This window comes from Ambystoma mexicanum, chromosome 4q, assembly GCF_040938575.1.
Source record: "Ambystoma mexicanum isolate Mex_15411 chromosome 4q, UKY_AmexF1_1, whole genome shotgun sequence".
Lineage (NCBI taxonomy): Eukaryota > Metazoa > Chordata > Amphibia > Caudata > Ambystomatidae > Ambystoma > Ambystoma mexicanum.
Window position 1 is genome coordinate 124,841,375 of NC_090928.1, and position 22,734 is coordinate 124,864,108.

Genomic DNA, 22,734 nt, shown 5'->3' on the forward strand with positions numbered 1-22,734 from the left:
TTTGCTTTTTTTTTAAGTTGATGATTGCTCTGAGGGAGTTGCATTTATGAGCCACCAACATATCTGGTGTTAATGGTGTTAATGTATACAACCCATAACTGCAAAGTCACCATCATCAGTTCTGTAATGTGATAGATATGTTGCCCTTAAGGAAGCGAATTCACTGCTGTGCGCAGACCTTGCAGCCAGACTCAGGGTTAATGGGTAAATGTCCAGGTGGTTTCTTCTGGGTCGGATGAAATATAAGAATGTCCTCTTGTATCCTGCTAATCGCAATAGAGCAGCTAGCGCAATGTGTATGCCTAAATCCTGTGTTGTCGGGTTTTTCATGGTACTCGTGGATGGAGGACCAGATCTTGCTTTATATGGATGATATCCTGATTTATCTTAGCAACCTTGCATTATCAATCCTGAGGGTAATGGACATTGGGCCTCATTACGGCCCAGGCGTTAAGGGGTTAATGGCACCGTAAAAGGTTGCGGTGCCGTTAAACCCTTAACGCCTTACTACGAGGTCTCTTTGCGGCTCCCGACCTTAACGGCTGGTCTGTACCAGCCGTTAAGGTAAGGACCCGCAAAGGGACCTTGAAGGTAATTACGGTACCGCAATTTGCGGTACCGTAATTACTGCCTTCCCCATTCCCATTGAGCCCTATGGGGCAAAATTGGGAATGGGGAAGGGCCAATGGTAAATGGGGAATTACTGCCCCGCCATCCTTGGAATGGGGTGGTAATTCCCCATTTCACCATGGCGGATTCGGTAAGTTACCGGCGTTAACCATGGCGCTAATAGCGACATTGGTTAACGTCAGGGTCGTAATGAGGCCCATTGTCAGAGAGTTTAGTTATAGTGGCAGGGTGTGAATCAATTCAGAGATATCAATCTGCCCAGAGGGGAACAGGTAGCACTTAGAGATATTGGCCACTCAAAAGAAGTGGAGTCTTCCTTTTGTTACTTAGGAATTTCAGTAACCATGTCCAGAGAAGTGCTCCAATATTTAAAGAAGGGCACCTGGTTAATGCCTTGCTTTACCCAGGTAGGTAAACGTTTATCGGACAAAATTGAGCAAGATCATGAGAAAGCCCAGAGAGAAAAGGCACTAGATCCTGACAGTCAATAAACACAAAATTAGTTGAAATGACTGCTATTTTGATTCTTATTTAATATATGAGCAGTGAGTATTATTTACACAATAGGTAAACATGGGATACTCAACAAAATACATGAAACAAGCATGGCGTGATACATAAATGAAAAGACCCAAGTACACATTTTTGGGTTTAGAATTTCCAGCAATTACATACTCTATGTTCCCTAATAGAGAATGATTTGAGAAATGACAATGTAATTGCAGTACGGTTGAACAAGTGTGTAAAAATTGTATAGTGGTGAAGAATTTTTAACACAAGAGGTATGGGACCGATTTTGTCCGATAAACAGAGAAGTGCTCCTCCATCTGAATTGGGAACCACTGAGAGATGTTACACTTAACTTTTCTAGGCAGAGTGATAATTTTCGAATTGATAGCATTGCCAAGATGTTTATAGATACTACAACTCATCCCTTTTGAGATCCCAGAAGCAGCGTTTTAGAACCGTGAGGCAGGCCTTAGAAAGATGTTGTTGTGTGGTAAGTTGATATGGATTGCTCTTAAAACCCAAAAAACATCAACGTGGGAGGAGGGGGGATTAGCACACCCGGACATGTGCAAATATTTTTGGCCAGCACATATGACAATTGCCAATGATTGGGTTAACGGGCATTTGAGCGACCCTGCTATCAGACTGCTTTGAGAATCAATGGTCACCTTCACGCCTTTCCATGTGCTGATGTATGGGAAGATTAAGAGGTGTCTGCTGGCTCCAGTGCTGCTCCTTGAAAGAACTAAAGATATGTAGGGAGAGGGGGGGAAAGGTTTCCTGAGTGGCACCATTGTGGCATAATGAGACTATGCAAGGCTACAGAAAGTCCCATGTCTTGGTAGATGGGCCAGGCAAAGAATTGGAATGGTAAGGCATGTAATCGATAATGGCCTTATTAAATCATTTCCGGAATTATGGGAGGCATTTTATCTAGATGATAAAAACGGTTATCAATATCTGCAGATGACCACACCTCATACACACAGCTGAGAATGTTTCTGACTCTACCAGAGGCATCATCATTGGATAGTAGTGTGATCGAGATTACGGAAGGTGGTAAAGCTATCACATCAATGCATAAGGCACTTTTTGGGGTGCATTGCTTTCCCGGGGAGTTTGCCTGTCAGCTGAGAGAAAGATTTGGCTTTGAGGAAAGGAGAATGGACAGAGGTCTTGTTTGCAATGAGGAAAATAACAAGGAGAGCAAAAGTGGAGGGAGTTCAATTTAAAGTTCTGCACAGGACATACCCTTCACCTGCTCTTCTTCACAAAATAGGAAGGGACAATCTACTATTTGCCTAGTGAAAAGTGGACACTGGCACTTTTTTCTTGTCTTTGTCAACAGGTTTACAGGGTGTGGGGTCAAGATTTGGAATGAGATTGGGACCACCCTAGGGTGGATGTTGGACATTGATCCGAAGCTATTCGTAGGTGCTTGGGGGTCCAAAATAGGATAGGATGTTTGTAAATATGGCCTCAGTAATTTCAGGAGAGATCTGAGGCTAAGAGCCCAAGGCAAAGGGCGGATCCCGCAGAGGCGGCTCCATATCGTGCGTGCAGGTGTCCGCAGGGAAAGCCAGTGACCAGCCGTCAACCAGCAGCAACCATCAAAGTAAGTGTGGCATGGGTGGTGAGACGAGCAATTACTCTACTCCGGAAAACCCTGCCACTTAACATTACCTTATCTCCGAATTATGAATGTTAGCAATGCCACACTTAGTTAGATTTGTGAACACTAGCCTGCGTCACATCAAGATAGGATTGTGAATGTTAGCAATGCCACCCTTAGTTAGATTTGTGAACTCTAGCCTGCACCAGACCCTGACAGGATTGTGAATTGTTAGATTTATGAACACTAACCTGTGTCACATCTAGAAAGGATTGTAAATGTTAGCAATGCCACACTTAGTTAGATTTGTGAACACTTACCTGTGTTGCATCTAGATAAGATTGTAAATGTTAGCAATGCTGCACTTGGTTAGATTTGTGAACACTAGCCTGCGTCGCATCTAGATAGGATTGTGAATGTTAGCAATGCCACACTAAGTTAGATTTGTGTACACTAGCCTGCATCAGACACATACAGGATTGTTAATGTTAGCAATGCCACACTTAGTTAGATTTGTGAACACTAACCTGCATCACATCTAGATAGGATTGTGAATATTAGCAATTCTACACTTAGATTTGTGAACACTAATCTGCATTGCATTTAGATTGGATTGCGAATGTTAGCAATGCCACACTAAGTTAGATTTGTGTACACTAGCCTGCACCAGACCCAGACAGGATTGTTAATGTTAGCAATGCCACACTTAGTTAGATTTGTGGACACTTACCTGCATCACATCTAGATAGGATTGTGAATATTAGCAATTCTACACTTAGATTTGTGAACACTAGCTTGCACTAGACCCAGACAGGATTGTGAATGTTAGCAATGGCACGCTTAATCAGAATTATGAACATTAGCCTATGCCAGACCCAGACAGGATTGTGAACATTAGCCTGCGTCACATCTACATAAGATTATGAATGTTAGCAATGCCACACTTAGCATGAATTGTGAAGATTGGCCTGTGTCGCATCTAGATAGGATTGTGAATGTTAGCAGTGCTGCACCTGGTTGGAATTGTGGACATTAGCCAGCGCCAAACCCAGACAGGATAGTGAATTTTAGCAGTGGCGCACATGATTGGAGTTGTGAACATTGGCCTGCGTCACATCTGGACAGGACGGTAAATGTCAACAAGTGCCACACTTGGATAGAACAACAAATATCATCAGTAACTTCAACCCAGAAATTGCTCCTGCTACATTGGTTCATAAACCCATGCAAACACACCCATACCATAGCATTATGCTAACTCTCTACTCTACACCATCACACAATTGAAATATAGCTATACCTCTGATAAATTCGGCCTAGCTGTTCACATACGAACATTACCCCATGAAATACCTGATCACTCTAATAAAACAGAGCTATCCCATGACAATCCGGCCTAGCTGCTCACATAAAGGTCTTACAGGCCTAACGCAGCAAGACCCCAGACTGGGTGTCCACCCACCAGACTGCACACATTTAACTGATACCCTCACCACCACACCTATCGCTAGGATGCAGCTACCATTTGACAATGAAGATAACCAAGGCGGCTAGCACAGGTAGTCTTGATTCTAATAAAGACGCAGAGGCGAGCATTATGCTTATCTCTTTTATTGCTACTTCCCATAACAGCCAAATTTCAAAACTCTGAACTTCAAATACAAAACTTTCTTCTCTTTTTGCAAAACCACAACACCAAAAATAGAAAGAAAACTGTCCACATGATCACTGCAACTTGGTACTACAAATCCCCACAAGCCCTTAAGGTCTCTTGACCTCCACCACTGCACCAATCCATGGTCAGCACAGTCCATGCCTCACTGTCTGTCCAAACTCCTTCCTCTTTCTTTGATGATTCGACAACCATAAACTGCAAACTCCTTCAACATAAAACGGAACTGGCAACGACTAGACACCTTTCGAAAACAATTCCATGTCTACTCCTTCCCTTTGAGGCACCTTCTCCTTCAGCTGTTCTTGGCTTCCTCCCCTAGAACCAAATCAGAAAATACAACATTAGGGCGGGAGTACACGGTCTCCAGTCATGAGACATCAACAAGATAACTAAACAGATAATTTAAAACATCCATCATTCCATTTAAATTATCAACTTTACCATCAAGATGATCACCTTACCTCACCATCCATTCCTTCCCCGCGTACAAGGATGGTAATATTGCTCACCTCCGCGTCTTCAATAGAATCAAGTCTACCTGCGCTAGGGGCCTTAGTAATCTGCATTCTATGACAAGACCGGAGGCGATAATTATGCTTGTTCAAAGCTTTCCAACACCATTTTAGCCAAATAATCTACAAGTTTGAAATAGAAAGTTTTAAACGTAGATTCTGAAGACCAATCTGCTGCTTTTAAAATATCATGCAAAGACACTCCTGCTGCAAACGCTCTGGAAGCCATAGCTCCTCTCACGGAATGCGCTCCAAACATGTTTAAGTCAATGCCCGCCCAGCACATGACTTCCCGAACCCACCTAGATATGGTGGCTGTAGCTACGGCATGAAAATGCTTCCTACGCGCAATCAGTAACTGCCGTACACCAGCTGGTCTCACACTCTCGGTCACTCTCTCATACTCTTTAATGCAACGTGGCACACACAAATTGGGCTCATCTGGAAAGTATGGATATGAAATAACTGTAGAAGCGCTCTTAGTTCTCTGCGCAATTTGAAACGCTACCCCATCTGGATAGAAGATATTTCTGTCTACTTCCAAGGCTTTCACATCCGAAACCCCTCTACATGACACTAAACAGAACAACATATCTAACTTGCCCGACAAGCGCTTAACAGTCAAAGTATTGTTGTCCGGCCACTGCTTAAAGAGTCGGAAAACCTTTTCGACGTCCCACATCACAGAGTATTTGGGAAGGGGCGGCTTCCGCATCTTCACCGCTCTCAATAGTCGAACTACCGCTGGATGTTCCCCGATAGGACGACCCTCATACCTCTCATGTCCCACAGATATTGCGGATCTGTAAACTCCTAACGTACAGAAAGCTTTCCCATTTGCCGACATCCCCGCCAGAAAATTGAGAACATGTACTCAAGATGCCAAAACAGGATGAATACATTGCAGTCCGCACCATCCTGCCCATTTAGAGGGAGGCCCAGGAATCCCTGATACAATATGCAGCCTCTCTCGAAAGGCCTGGTGAATCCCATCGTCTCCTGAATTCCTGCAGGCTAACAGATGCAGAGTTCCCACCTGAACTAAGGGATGCTTCTGACCTGACGGGTCGCAAAGCAGGTACGCCTCCCATGGAATCAGTCTTGGATAATCCAAGGAAAGTTCCATCAGAGTCGAAAACCAAGCATGAGACTTCCAGAGCGGCCTCACTATTATCACCTCTGCACGCTCTCAATGTACATTTGCCAGGGTCCTCATTATCATTAAGAAAGGGGGGAATGCATAATGCAGAGCGCCCCTCCAACTGTGCAATAACGCATCCATCCCTAAAGCCTCTGGGTCTAGTCTCCAGCTGTAAAACTTCAGCACCTGCGCATTCAATCTGGAGACAAAAAGGTCTATCTCTATCGGTCCCCACAGTCCCTGCAACTGCTCGAACACTCTGCTCTGCAACCTCCAGTCGCTGGAATCTATTAGATATCTGGAGTTCCAGTCCGCTATCGTGTTCTGAACTCCTGGGAGATACTCTGCAGCTATCACTAATCTCTTCTGCAGGCAGCAATGCCAAAAGACCTTGGCTATCTCTGCTAACATCCTCGACTTCGTACCCCCCAACTTGTTTATATAACACACTGCTGATATATTGTCCATTCTCAATAGAATGCAACAATTTACAGTGTCCTTTACAAAAGCTCGCACTGCGAACAACCTTGCCAATAACTCTAGACAATTTATATGCAGCCTTAACTCTTCTTCTGACTAGCGGCCTCCTGTCTCCATCTGACCATACCTGGTGCCCCAGCCGGCTCTACTTGCATCTGACTCTATGACTATCTCTGGCACGTCCCCGAAGATGGCCCTTCCATTCCATGCCTCCATATTCTGAAGCCACCACTGCAATTCTACTCTCCTGTCACAACCCTCGCCCAAAACCCCCTCTGGCAAACCCATTGGCCAGGTGGAGTCAGGACTCGGGCCTCTAGAGCCTGGCATCCTCTTCAAAAGCCCTCCTGGGGCCAGTCCTGGCGCCTATGGTGCCAGGCTCATACATCATGAAAAACAATGTGCTTGGGAACTACTTTATTGTATTGTCAGCCAACATGGAGGTATCCACATAGCTTGGTTCTTAAGAACCAAGCTATGAGGTCTAGTGTTTTGGGTGTGATAGCCTAGGGACTGCTTTACCTGGACTATTTTGTTGGGGCTATTTAAACCACACCCGAGCAAGACAACACGCTTCGCGTTTCTTTGCAGCTTGCAACGTGACACTCACTGTGTCCAGAAATTCCCTCGAACCTGGGAGAAGCAGGACCTTGAAGGAGACAAAAGGAACATCATTAGCAGCAGCATCTTACCTGCAGTCTTCATCTTTAAACACTCGCAGCTACTGAGAACAGCTTCCTCGAATCTGCACGCCTCCCGGACAGAACGACCTAAAAGAGGAAGATAGAGGCAACATTAAAGAAAGCAGTAGAGACATTTACAAATTACGAACTGCTCAAAAGGCTTACTGGCATGTCACCTCTCGGCTGGCACCACTCGGACATTCCACTCGCGCTGAAGAACATTGCGACCTACAAGGAAGGAAAACACAGGTTAGCAGGCAAGACTTTGCAGCGTGCGCATAGTGCTGCGCATAGCGCTTACTTACCGCATCATAGCACTCTTAATGCGCCATAATTTACCAGCGGGGCTCAACCAAGCCAGTTCGCCGCGCTGAAGCTCCTCATACCTAAGGGAGAAAAGAGAGACATTTTAAACAAAGAAAGGTATGCAGGATAGCAACAAAGAACAGCAATAAGACCTACCTGAACAATATCAAACGGGCCGGCGTCAGTGAAGTAACTGGACCGCACTCGCCCATGAAAGACAACGTGCCCCTGCAAAGAAGGCAGGACGGAGAGCACGCCTAATTCTACCACAAGGCAGAACCTTCCCCGCAGACCACATCAGGACAAAGCTGAGAAGCATACCAGCGGGTAACCTGGCTGAGTGGCGTCCCTATGGATACCAGGTGAGCGTAACATCTCCCCTCTCGTCCAGAGGAACTAACTGGTGATATCTTACCCCTCCACGCAGGTGCTTGATCTTCAACCTCTGGAGCGCTCTGTAGTGCAGAGGCCCTGGAAAGATTGCTTGAATAGAAGATGCCAGGAGCCCGGTGTCTAGTCAATTGGTCGACAGACAAATGGTCGACACAATTTGGTCGACAGGTCAAATTTTTTATTTATATATATATTTTTTAGGTTTTCGTTTGGGGAAAAAAAGGGGTTTTTAGCAAAAAAAAGGTGGTTGAGGGGACCCCCCCAAAAAAAAAAAACGTGAAAAAATAAAAATAAATTCAACCAATTCACCTGTCGACCTTTTGGTGTCGACCATTTGTCCTGTCGACCATTTAGATTCGACCAAATGACCTAGAACCCAGGAGCCCTACTATGAGAGCCAAACTCCGCAACAAAATGACCGTCTTCTCCATTGCTATCCTCAACTCCTTGTTTATACTTCTCATTTTCTGCTGGGGCAGCTCTAATGTGGCCTTTCTGGCGTCTACTACAAATCCCAGAAACTCTATCCTCTGTCTCGGGTCGAGTTCCGATTTCTCCCGATTGAATCCTAGGGAAGACAGCAGGTTGCTGACCAAGCTTACCTGCTCCTTCAGAATCCATTTGCTCTGGGCCAGTATCAAGATCTCGTCTAAGTAAACAATAATTCTGATACCCCTGCTCCTGATGGCTTCTACCACCGGCTTCAACACTTTCGTGAAAGCCCAGGGTGCTGAGGCTAGCCCGAAAAGGAGACACAAGAAGCGCCAGCTTCGCTTCATCCAAAATAATCTGAGATAGTCCCTGAACCCTTGCTCTATCGGGACGGTAAGGTAGGCTTCCTTCAAATCTAGCCTCGCCAGCCAGTCTCCCTTGCGGAGTAAATCCCTCAAAAGATGGATACCCTCCCTCTTGAAATACCTGTAAACCAGCCACCCGTTCAACTCTTTCAAGTTTATCACCAGCCTTGACTTCCCCTTGCTGTGAACCAGGAACATATTGCTGTAAAAATCGACGATCTCGTCTGAACACATCTCTATCGCCCCTTCCTCTGCTAGCGCACACAGCTGTTTCTCGAGGAGCAACTCCTCCTCTCGCGACATCCTCATCCTGTTTGGAACCCAGGCCTGACGTGGTGCACTCATGAACTCCAATCTCAGCAATCACTTCTGCTTGCAAAACCCAAGCATCGCCTGATATCGTGTGCCACCTGTCTATACATAATGCTGTGCGCCCCCCTAATTTGGGTTAGCCTTCGCGCTGTATGCTTACCTCGGCAGGACTCTGTTGACTGAAACTTCCTCTGCCTCTTTTCCCACGAAAACTTCTCCCTCTGGCGGGGAAGAAAGCGTTGTGCTACCCTCCTTCCCATTACTGTATCCTAGGACCTTGAGGCCGTCTTGTAAAGGAGCGACCGGCCGCACGGCCTCTGTGGCGATCGATCCCCGGAAAGATCTTGCAAATGGAGGATTGCGCTTTCTCCAGCGCTGTGTATGTACCCACAGAATGGGAAATCACTTTAACAAACGCCTCGCCAAACAACAGCCCTTTAGCTGCCTGGCCTGCCTCATAATTGACGAGGTCTACTAGTTTGTTGTTAGTCTTCAGCATCGCCTCTCCGCGGAAAGCACACAGCTGGCATATTCTAGGAAACAGACCATTCTCTGCACCCAGCTGGCAAGCATACCTGGGTCCACTGGAACTCCTGTGTTCCTGGCCCTCTTGGCCAGGTCCATGATCTTCGCCCGGGGACCAGCCATATCCAACACCTTGTCCTGACAGGACTTCCAGGCGTGATCTACACCTCGTCTCACATGCTTCGTCGCCTTTGTCACATAACCTTACTCGGCAGATCAGGCCTCGAACACTCAGCCCTCATGTGGAAGCGTACCTCCCTCTCCAGGGGTTTGCGAATCCTAGCGGCCATATACAGGGCCACCCTGGGGGAAGGTAGCCATTCTGAGGACCTCGGATGTCTTATACTATCCGGGTCGAACATGTCATGAACATCCTCCGCTTCCTCTTTGTCCTGGCACACTCTGCCTTCGCTGTCCACCTTGTCCTTCTCCCCGGGACCTTCTTCGGCCTCTTCCTCCTCTTCCTGCAAGGATTCTCCACCTTCTTCGGCAGCCCCTGTATTTAGCACCACTGGGGTAGGGGGTCCGAGGTTTGGCACTGCCGTCTTCCCCAAAAAAGCCGCCTTCAGCTTGTGAAATGGGTCGGTTACCTCCCAGGTGTTCAACTACAACCCTGATATGTGACCAGGGACAGTAGAAGAGTGGGGGCTCTTCCGGGTCTTGTCCACCCCCTTTCGCGCAGCTGCCCGCTTCTCAGGCAGACCTTGAGACGTGCCCTCTCCTGGGCTGAGCTCTCTCGCCTTTCGTTTAGGGACCGTAGTTGTGAGGAGGGATTCCAGCACCTATAGGCCCTCCTGGATGGGTCTAACACCTTGAGATACCACTACTGCTAGTGAATCTCCCAGGACCCTCTTGAAACTGAGGGACAGGTCATTGTCAGCGACCCACTCCTCCTCACTGTATTCATGAGTAGACTTGGCCTCCTCCATCATTGCAGAGTTCTGCTCCCTGAGCTGAACACTCCTTTTATACTAAACAGAATACTTTTCCTTTATCGTAATTTCATTTTCCTCCTTTATTTTTTTTTATATGTGCCACAGTGCCAATGCCTTGCAAAGGGCAGTCAGGGCGAGAGGCTCGCTGCACACACCATAAATTCCAAGGAATCGCTAGAATCGAGGCTGCGTGGACAGAAGAGATTACTAAACTTAATGGGTGCCGAATTCGCTTTGAATATGCAAATCGCGCATGTGCGATTATGGGATGCACATGTGAAGCGCCCCCAAAACATGGGTGATTTCCTCTAAAGCTATGCATGCGGCAGCGACAGCTTTACCGGCTCCCGAAACACCATACCATGCGAGGGAGCACCGGTCACCCAACGCGAGCAAGGTGACTCGCGGTCCCAGTGCTCTCCCTGCCTCGAACGCTCTCCCAGCCTTCGCACAGCACCCCAAGCTGTAGAAAAGCCTAATAAGGCTAATGAGGTACGCAACACAATAACACCCCTGGGGTGACTAATAACCATCACTACAATCTCGTGCTCACACCATAAAAGCCACTCTAGCCTCTAATAACCTCATGAAAACACTCAACTGTTAGAGACTTATGGAATATGACTTATCTGCTCAGGATGCAGCAAAGAAAGAGGAAGGAGTTTGGACAGGAAGTGAGGCATGGACTGTGCTGACCATGGATTGGTGCAGTGGTGGAGGTCAAGACTACAAGGACCTTAAGGGCTTGTGGGGATTTGTTGTCCCAAGTTACAGTGGTCATGTGGACTGTTTTCTTTCTATTTTTATGTTGTGGTTTTGCAAAAAGAGAAGAAAGTTTTGTATTTGAAGTTCAGAGTTTTGAAATTTGGCTGCTATGGGAAGTAGCAATAAAAGAGATAAGCATAATGATCGCCTCCGGTCTTGTCATAGAATTATGTCAGCTGCACAAATAATTGGTGCACCCACGCCCCCTACAACACCTTCTCTCTCTACTGACCTGGACTGCGGTCCCCGCGGGCGTTCAACCTACCAGCGATTTGAGATCATACCAATGATATATAGAGCGCTATATAAATGCCAAATAACATAACATAACATTACTAGGAAGTGGGTGAGAGGGGGCAGTTACCTGCAGTGAACGAATGGCAGCTGGACCTAGACAAGTGCATGGAACTGGGAAAAAAAAAGAATATGAGCAAGAAGGATGTGACAAGAAACACAGGAAAATATGGGAGGGACAGCTTTCCATTGTATAAAAGATCTTGGATGGCAGGTAAGAATTGTGTGGGTGCTAGTTCAGACTACCTTACATAGGGGAGGGTGGTTAGGAACTTCAGATAAATAAATGTGAATGTCCTGGTGTCTGTGGTTCAGGGGAGTCCGTTTTCTGTTCTGTGTTTGCTAGTTGGTGGTTATGAAAAATACAAATAAAATGTGATTATTAAAAAAGAACGGAATTGGTCCCAAGTTCTCCGGGTTCAGCCTTTGTGTGCTATATAGATGTGAGTTAGGCTCAGGGAGTGATTATTTGTTTTGTTTTGCCACTCCTTTTCCTTTTGCCAGTTCGTGTAGATAATAGAAAAATCAGTCTCTTGGCTTTCTACACAGCTATTGTTTAGTAAATAATGGGTTTCTTCTTGGTTGCTTTTTTATGTGAGCAATGGTTACTTTATGTCAGTGGCCCTTTTTCTATCTATTTTTGTTGCACTTATGAATAATTAGTTCCCACAATAAAGCATTGTGCACAACAATCTAAATATAATCCGTTTTCCAAGCAGCAAAATCATGTTGATTCAGGAGGTCAGAGAGGATAAGCATCATTAGCTTCCCAGTCACTTACCCCATAGTCACCAACTCACCCACCAAGACCGCTCGCTTACTCACTCACTCACTCACTCACTCACTCACTCACTCACTCACTCACTCACTCAGGAAACACATGCATCAGAGTCAAAGGTTAACCTTTTAACTTTCACTTAAAATGATTAGCTCCACTTATGACTACATGCAAGAAACAGAATCAGGTTTAAAAATATCCATAGAGACGTTTCTGAACTTTCCCTTTGAGCAAGAGGTTCTTCTAGCAGTACCGTCAAGCTTTCCAAATGTTATAGTTCCCTTTTTACACGATATTTGTCACTACAGTGTACAGTCCTTTATCCACTTACTATTAGAGTCCATGAGATCGCCTGTCTAGCCATACCTTGAGATTACGGAACTTCTTTTAGCATTTTAGCTTGCCAATATTGTTTAGGCTTGTATGGAAATATTCTTATTCACACGCATCTTGTTTCTTTGGACAGTGCGATCACCTTCTCATCAAAGATCTGGAGCACTGCCCCCTTTGCGTGTCTGTGGTGCATCCATCAGAACAAGCCACGCGAGATGATGTCCTCATTGGTGATGATGCCGGGTTTGTGAACCTCTTCACCATTACAAGTGAAGATTTGAAAGTCAAACATTCCAAAACGGCTGTGGTGTTGGATGCTGGCCAGTTCAAAAGGTAATGAATACTTTACCAAGTTCTTCAGTTCTGTGATAGGGCTTAACCACTGTTTCGAGTTTTGCCTTAAAATGGGTATCCCTGCAAATGAGACTGAGCATTGCTTAAGACTCCACAAACTGAGCCTAGTTCCCTAAAGAAGAGGTTCTCAAGCTTCCAGGCTGCAATCTCAGTGCGAGTCAAAAGAAGGCTATGATTGAGCCAACTCACCTGGCGCGTTCAGATCAATAGAGTAAAGAAGTCATAACCAGCTTAACAATGTTGAAAAGGGAGTTCACACGTCCATGACTCTCTCAAACATGGCTAAATAACAGTAAATTGTGTCAGGATAAAGTAGCATTTTATTTTCCAATATATTCATGTTTTTAAGACAGCAGTAATAACTGCATATGCGACCGATATTAGGGTCAGTATATGTTGCAACCATTGTACCATGGATACACCTAATTGTTTTGTCTTTAAACAGCAAGACTCACCCCTCCCTTGTCCCACTATTCTACACAACGAGAATATTAAAGAAACCTATGCCGCCGTGTGGCTAACCACTGCTGCCAACTTCCCTCTAACCCTCACTTTCCCCCCTCTCCCTCCTCACCCTTCTTTCAAAAACAGTCTCCCCCAGAGTTCTTCCTAACTCCTCCCTAATCCTATCCTCTCCCCCGAATCATTGGTTCACACATCTCCACGCTTTCCTTCTCCCCCCTGGGGTCTCTTTCTGTGTCCCCTCGAGTTCACCACCTCATCCCCCATGTTTCTCTAGAAAGGCCAGCCACTCTTGGCCAACCGTTGTGTGGGCGTGCCTGTAGTATTGCCACCAAGCTCCCACTCCCACATGTAGCATTTTAAAAGCTATACATATAGAGGGGCTGCTACTATATTTTCAGAATTATATATGTGTGCTTATCATTGTTGTATTCTCCTGATTGAAAATGAACATTATTTACAGTGCTTGCAATCAGCACTTTTAACCTTGGCCCACGCGTGATGTCCCATTTACCGATATACAATTCCCTGTATTTCGTTGAGCCACTGCTTATGCTTTTTTTTTTTTTTTACTTTTTCTTATTTGTTTATCCACCTAAAAAAACAACTAACTGCACCTCTCCACGCTCTACAGATTGTAGCATTAGACACAAACCGCAGTGCTCGCATGTAAGATTTAGACCTATCCACCATGTGCCATGATCTGCTTTCCTGCAGAGTATGCACTGAATGCCATACCTAAAACAGTAACTGCTGCATAGCAACATACCGTGATGTATTTAAGCCTGTGTATGCTTCTAGGAGCTTCATTGCAGACATTGGTTGTGTGGAGGAATAGAGTGGGGCTTACAAAAAAAGGCACCATCAGCCTGGTGAGCTGGGCTCGAACCTGTCTGCCGGTGCTGTACTTTTAAAATGTTAAGTGTTGCAACCTGGAGCACACTGTTTGATTGAAAAGTGTCGGCAGTTGTTTTTAAACAAATTTCAGAGTACAAAATCCACTACCAGGAAGCGCTAAAAGAGAGCAGCATGGGAGCTACGTTTGCCCTTTGCCACTGGGATTCTGCTTTGTTGTCTTTTTTAAATTGTATTCAATACAAGAGGCCACCTGTCAAGTGGTTGTGATTATTGCGAGGGCATTGTGGAACACGTATCCAGGATTGTCCAAGCCAGGTCTCGAGTGCCGGAATCCTGACAGGTTTTCAGGATATCCCTCATTAATATTTATAAGCAGAAATGTGCATACATTTAGAATCATTGTATGCACATTTATCTCATGAATATTAATGAAGGATATCCTGTAAACCCATCAGAATTCCGGCCCTCAAGGCCTGCTGTTGGACGACCCATTTTATTTCCATCCATTTGTTGCTGTGGCAATAGCCCTACGGCTGACTGATTTGTTTAGTTCACATACAGGCTCTTTCACAGCAACAACACATTGAAACAATAGTAAGGTAAAGGGCGTTAGCTGTCTAGAGGGAATTAATTTTAGATTTCACTTTAAATAACGACATGATTATCTGAAACACTCGTGCATCAGTTTCCCACAGCCCATAGCTATCAAAGCCACAGGCACATAATAAGAACTATTTTAAATAAGGCAGAATACAAAACTAAAAATAATATAAACAGAATGACGTTCAAAATAGGAGGTGCTGCTTGATTGAATTGTACAAAATAGCATTTTATATCTTAATTTAAGAAGGCTGTATCCTCTCCATTTGGCAAATTGAGTAGCCTTGCCTGAATCTGCACAACATGTAGCTAGTGGAGACTCCATGAAGAAATGTAATTACTGGTCGGGTTAACAATAAAAATAGGCCGTTCGTAAATAGAATAAGAGGTGTGATGGCACCTGGCACATATTAATGGGTTCTGCTATGTTTAAAACAATGCATTTTGCAGGTTCATAACTAGAGAATTGATAGTTGTCAAGTTGCACGCCCTGCTGACACTGGATACATGTTTGCCGCCTGCTGTTGAGGGAGTTCTGGTCTGTGTAGATGTCCAAGTGGCTGGTGGGGATAAGTCTACAAAGAGGTAGGGTAACCTCCAAACCAGCCTGGTGCATGGAACACTTAGCCTAGGGTGCGCTTAACTCCCTGCACTACAATTTCAAACTCTCCATGATTAATGTGACACAGATGCATTGCAAGCACTAAAGTGAGGAGATTTGATGGTCTCCTGGTACTCACTGAGGCTTTTCAGATAGTTGGTGTGGCAATGGAGCATTGATAAGCAAGGGTCCATGATAATTGGGTAAAACGACAGAACTGGCAGGCAGAGAAGTCCAAAAGGTAGGTGCAGGAAATATGGCCGACCCAAATGCTGAAGGCAAGGGAGCAAAGAACTGGGAAGGAAGGAGTAACTATGACATGGTAAAGAAAAAAAAAAGCAATGGAACAAATAATAGGCAATACTGGGAACCAAGGCAGGGAAATGTAGCTGGCAGGGGACCGAGAAAATGGTGTTAAACTCAAAAAGTTCTGTGTTGCACTTTGCCTAAGCATTTAATGCTCTTTATGGCTATTTATGGCCCCATGGTGCGGGATGGGGTGAGGGGTACCAGTCCCTGAAACACCTTATTTTGCCATGCCTGCTACCAATGGTATCACCCTCTGTCACACAATGCCAGTATTGTTTCTGGCCTGTGTTCTTTCTTTTCTGTTTCGGGACAACAACCCCCACAGAGGCACCTGAGAACACCCAGGAAAACCTGGACCAGATCCAAGGGAACTGAATCAAGAACCGACAGGGAATGGACTGAGAATGTCCTTGCCAAACAGAAATGAGACACCCAACTCCTGACCTACCAACCCCAACAAACCCAAGTGGAATGGTGGGGCAATAAAAAACGAACTGAGATCAAGGAGGGACTGCAGTGAAGCAATAGACACTTAAAAAACCTCCACATACAGAATTGGGAAGAAAATGAGATGCCTGAGCCCCAGCTGCCACCACATAATTAGAGACTGCAAACATCTGTGCTGGAAAGCGGGCACAGGTGTAGAGGGTGTTTAAACCTTTTCACTTGTGTTACGCAGTCTTTGAGGAAATGACGGGTACAGATTGGCCCACAGGTGAGTGTTGAAACCGATAGAAGTGGGGAGGTGGGTGGCATCACTATACAAAGGGAGTGAATGAAAGACACAGTGTGGGTTGTTCCGTGAGATCAGGAGGAGAGATGGTGGAATCAGAGACCTGCAAGGAGGGTGTACCAGGTGGAGAAGGTTGTGCCAGCAGATATTTGTATGCAGAGAGAGATTTAAGATGAGGTATTAGTTGTGAGAGAGAGTCGTATCAGTTGTAAGCAGTGCAGTGTGAGAAAGGGAGGTGTAAAAAGTGAGTGAGAGTCTGAAAGATAGAGAGGAAGCAGTGTAGGGGTAACTAGAGAGAGAGTGAAAGTGAAGGCGAGTGTATGATGTGACAGAGTTGGGGATGCAAAGCAGTGGTAGGAGTAATGGTGGTGTGGGACTGAAGTAGGGGGTGAATGTATTGGTAAAACAGGCTGAGAAAGTGTTGCAAGGTGCAGATAGAGAAGAGGGGTGCAGTGAGAGGATAGGACAGGGGTGTAGTATGTGATGAAACGTCTGGTGTAGTGAAAGATGAGAAGAGGGGTCCAGTAACAGGTGATGAGAGGAATGAAAGGGGAGGAAGGGGCTAAGAGAAAGAAGAGAGGAGAAAGAGAAAGAGAGTCCATGAAGACCTGAGGGACAAAGGAGGAAGAGAGGGAAAGACAGGTGACCAGGAGAAGGAGGGACAAGAAGAGGAGTGAGAGGAGGGAAGAGAATAATAACATCATTTGATATCTGTGGAAAGATTAGGGTACCCTTAGGAAGAGCGTGTTCAAGAAAGATAGATAAAGCACTGGCCTTTTGGCGTCTACCTATAGCCAGCGAGACAGTATGGGTGATGATCTCCAGTGGCCATCATCCTGGGGATTAGGGAATCCTGGGCTAAGGTGGAGGGATCCCATGGCACAATAAGAGAGAGATGAAGAAGGCCATTAGCTGGACCCCTTAACAATTCAAATAAAAACACTTGCACTCTATTTGAGACTGTATGTGTTGATGAGGCCATCTGGTGCTCCTGGGGTGATTTAGGACCCGATACAGAGTGCACCCATGAGTAGAAGATGAAATGTCTGTTGAGAGCCTTGGTGGAAGGTGACCTGGCCATGAGTTGCCAATTCCCAGAAAAACTGACTGTGCTACAACGGGTCATAATAGAGAGACAGCCGTGGGTGCCCCCTATGATCCTCCAAAAACGAAATGATGCAGAACCCCCTGCAGCCTTCTTTGTGAACTTCAAAAGAGTGGCTGGTAATGCTCTGTGTACATAGACGATTATAGCAAACTGGCTATAATACTGGGTGCTCACAGATAGTCCACATCATGGTTTAGTACTCAACGAGTTAACTGCCACTTGCAATCAAGTACCATAATACCTTAGAATTATTGCTTAAACAATCAATGTAATGATCATCAGTGTCAAGCATCAATAAAAGACAGAGGAAAACAGATCAAATGGCCAATGTATTTGGGATACTCAGCTATCCTTCATCAGGGCCTGTCCGTTTCCTAATAAAAACCTGCAGCTGTGGCTCGGTATTGCTGGGGTCGCGTGACTAGTTTGCTCCTATGTCCCGTCCCCTTTCCTCCATACTGTATGGGCTTCCCGGTACAGGGACGACACTGATACCATTTTGCATTGCAAAATATTCTTCCCCTTTAAATTTAGAGCATGCTAGGGCACGGCTACGGGGTGTATCCACACACGCTAGCTCCACCCACCGCCCTTCACCTCAGTCCTCTTTTCCGCTTGGACGGGATCAGCCTACCTCACACAGTGCATGCATTTTTTGCTGTGCAACAGTTTTTTCCACATGCTTTTTTCTTTAATTCACTGGCCTCTAGCGCCTTGCTCCCCGGCGTATGTCGCTTTGAGCGGGTTCTCCAGGTACTCATCCTGCGAGGGATCCTTACCAAGCTTTAGACGCGCATTCGCTCTGTTCAGAGTGTCTGAGGGCTGACCACCGGTGGGATTCTTGCGTGGCATGCAATGCTTTAACACAGTGGTCTATGAAGAATCGTCTGGCACAGTGAAGGGAAATCTTCTCCCGTCCCTGCTGGAGCATCTAAATGCCTTCACTCGACAGAAATACAAGAAGCAAGTAAGTCATAACTTCTCCACTCCACCTCAGCATGGAGACTCCTTCCCAGGTTCTTTTTCTGGGAGGGGTCCTACAACTACCGGTACACATAACGAGGGGTTGTCATACTTTACCCAGCAAGTCGCTGAGGGGCCTAAAGGTCCTTGTACCAGATGTCAGTCCAAAGGGCTGCAAAACTCTACTACCAGTTCTGCACCTGAGGGGGCACCTGTACACAACAAGACTACCAGGCCTATGCCTGAGGGCACTAAACCTTAAACCTCTCAGAACCATGTCCAAGGTCATTTGCAGTACCGTGCAACATTCCAAGGGCAGTAAAGAGCCTACTGGCCCGGGCTCTACTCTGAGCAAACAGACTCAGAGTATCCCAATTCAGCCAAGTGGAAGACTCACAATTCCCAGTGGGTTTCTCATCTTCAGAGTGGGCCTCGCAATCAGGCAGTCATTCAACATTTGACTATTCTGATTCAAGAGTAGAGCCATCTCCTTCACAGTGATGTACATCATATCCTTTACCATCAAGGCATAGGCCTAAATCTACCAGCTAACATGCCAGACAATCTTCAGACAGGCCTTTCGCTACTTATACACAAACGACTTCTGCCACTTCTATACCAATAGCTGCTGCCACTTATGCATCATCAGCTTCTGCCACTTATTCACCAACGGCTGCGGTGGCTTCAGCTGCGCCACAGGGCCAATCAGCGTCACAAGCGGCATCTGAGGAACGGTTTTTGGACCGTTTTATGCTACTAAAGAAGTCTCAACAGATGACGGGCATCTTCAAGAATTTGATCAGGGAGGTACTGCCACAAATTCAGCCGCCGGAGTCTCAAACAGATCCTCAAGTGCTGGTTCTGATGCCTCTGCCTCCTCCTCGTCCTCCTCCTCATCCTACTGTACCTCCACAGCCGCCCCCTCCTCCTCCTCCACTGCCTTCCTACTATGTCTGCCCAGCCACTTGACAACAGTCACAATGTGCCTACAGGGCCTGATACTTCAGGAGTAAAGTCTCCCCGAAGAGGCACATATGAAGAGGACGTAGAGGACACTTCATACTCAGCCAAAGCATTTCACAACCGGATGTTAGGTCTTGCAGAATCCCTAGGAGTACCTGCACCACACCAGGAACAACAGGAAGAAGGGATGTTGTCAGAGATTTTCTCTCTCAGGCAAATTAGCCGTCTGGGAATTCCCTTGCAAAAGGACGTTTTAGCCGTAGCAAAAAAGGCATGGCCTAATCCCCACTCTACCCTAGCTACACATAACCATCTAGACGGGTTCAGGCATATGGATGGCAAAGCTGTGTTATAAGCCTCTCATCACCCTCAGCCACATTCTCCGGTCCTAGCTGCTGCATCTCTTTATTTAAAGCCTTCAGCCGGGTCTACTTCCTCTGCATCATCGGCAACAGCCTGTTTATCCAAGGAAGACAAGATTTAAGAATCTTTTGATAAAAGGTATTTATGAATGGAGGATTGCACCTCAGGCAGGCTAATGTGAATGCATTGCTTGCAGAGGCAAACCAGAAGTTATGATGAGAAATAGGTAGCTTTCTCCCTGATTTGCCAGTAGAGAGTCAAGCAGCTTTTAAAGCAGGTACACCGGATGCTAAGATTTTATCATCCAGGATAACCTGGAAGCTTCTGTATCACACATTGATGCAGCCAGCAGAGCCATGTGTGTTGCTACGGACATGAGGAGATCTGCATGTATGCACACCACTACATTTACAAATGATGTGCAGGATAGAATACTAGATCTCCCTTTTAAGGGAGAATACCTCTTCCATTCCTAAACAGGCAAATTAACAAAGAAAAATACAAGCACAAAGACAGCAATGTCATTTGTGACCTTGTCAAAACTGTCAGCATAGCAATTTTCAAGCTCAGTGTACAAACTCAGCAGGCACCCCGCCCCCTCCATGGTCACCCATGCGTGCAGAAGCACCCACATGAGCAGCATAAAATCAATATCTGCCTGGCATGACTCTATCCATCAAACCAACAGCTGGAAACAGCATTCTTTATGCCTCCAGCAATCACCCAGCTCATACAATACAAAACATTTCTTATGGAGAATTTCTTCATATTAAAAGAAACTGTAGTTAAGAGGCTGAATTCAAAAAATATTTCAGAAAATAGTGAACACAAATTCAAAGAAAGGGGATACAAGACATCGACACTAAAAGCAGCAAAATCCAGCGCACTAAAAAAGATAGAGCAGAGCTGATAGTGGACAAAGAGAAGACATCAACAAAATTAACATAAGAAAGAAAAAACATACAGCCCTGATCATTTCAAAATAAGGAAAATATTGAACAAACATTGGAATATTCGTCTTCTTGATCCTACTCTATCAATTGTCCACTGCTTGCCTTTGACATCAGTGCCACACTCTTCCAACACGTTACTGTGGCTTGGTTAGCCACCAAGTATTTTCTGTATTCTTCTGGCTGGCTGGCTCTCACCAATACAGGCTTCCTCGCAACTTGCGATTCCTTGAACTCTTTTAGCTTTATCCAATGCGTGTTTCTCCTTTCATATCCTTCTTGGTATTCTCTTGGTTTTGCCAACACTTGTGCCTCAAACATTCATTCCGTGGTATCTGCTACTTACACCACCTTGCTTTCACTCCATTCACAAGTCCTAATAACTTGCAAAAATTCTCTTACAATGGGCCTCATTACAAGTTCGGTATAAAAAATCTGGTGTTACCGTGATGACGGTGGTACCGTTTCCGTCACTGGGTGGTGCCGGAAACAAGGTACAATTACAGCTTGGCGGCCGTGCGCATCAGCAAATTGCGGAACCGGTGCCACCGCCATTATGGTAACACCGGCGGATACCAATGTCCCACCAACATTTGTGACGGGACATCCGCCTCTGCCGCGTGCATGCCGGACACAGCAGCACCGCCTACGCGGAGGTGGAAACACCAGAGCCGGAAATTCCGTTATCGCCGAAACCGGAAAGAGAGCGGCGGCCATTACATAAATCACAATCCACTGCAATCCTCCGGTACAAGAAGGCCTACAGCTACGGTGTGTGTCCAAAACAACTGAGGGAGATGTCTTCCAGGATTCCACTGAGCCGTCAGTGCAAACCCCTCTTCAATGAAGCAGAACTCACCCTGCTTGTCGACCACATAGTTGACAATGCAGTGGAGTTATTCACAGCAGACCAGCGGCGCAGAACGCAGCTGAGGCGCAAGGCCGTATGGACTAAGGCTGCCCAGAAGGTGTCAGCTGTGGGGGTCACAGCTCGTTTGGTCAAGGACTGCCACAAGAGGTGGGATGACCTGCGCTTGAGGGTGTGCAACATACTGGCAGCCCACAGACAACAGTACAGTGCAACAGGAGGTGGACCACATTCCCCACTGAAGCTGCTACCGTGGGAGGAGAAGTGTAGCAGCATGCTGCACCTCGAAGACATTGAGGGAGTAGGTGCAGCGGAGGCTGGAGCAGTGACACCTGGCGAGGCTGGTGACTACAGAGAGTGCGAAAACATGAATGTGAATCAAGCTAAACCTGCCCCCCCCAAGCAATGCACAGAAAACCACATATCAAAGTCCCCATCACCTCAAGAACACCCACTACTCCCATGGCTCCTCCCAAGAAATGTACAGAAAACCACATATCAGAGTCCACATCACCCCAAGCACACCCAGTACTCACATGGGCCCACCCCCAGCAATGCACAGAAAACCACATATCACAGTCACCATCACCCCAAGCACACCCTTTACTCCCATGCCCCCCCAAGCAATGCACAGAAAACCACATATCACAGTCCCCATCACCCCAAGCACACCCAGTACTCCTATGCCCCCCTGAGCCAGTCAGATGGCGTGCACCCAAGTATGACCCCATACACACCCACATGACCGCAGCACACATCAAATGCATGTAACCACAATGTGATGTAGCTTGAGGAGTGTGTTGCATGTAAGCATACTATACACATCCTGTGACACCACTAACAGCATGCCTTTCAATCTCCTACAGGAACACCATCTGACACCGATGGGGATCACCCGTGGACGTCAAGGGGGACTGGACG

General features: G+C 46.2%; 1 protein-coding gene across 1 annotated transcript in view; it reads left to right on the forward strand.

Moving 5' to 3' along the window:
* Positions 1 to 22,734, forward strand: part of WDR64 (WD repeat domain 64) — a 1,979,698-nt gene that overhangs the window by 416,658 nt on the left and 1,540,306 nt on the right. The window contains exon 7 of the mRNA XM_069607651.1: positions 12,815 to 13,014. Within this exon, the coding sequence (XP_069463752.1) occupies positions 12,815 to 13,014 (200 nt within the window). The remainder of the gene's footprint in view (positions 1 to 12,814; positions 13,015 to 22,734) is intronic.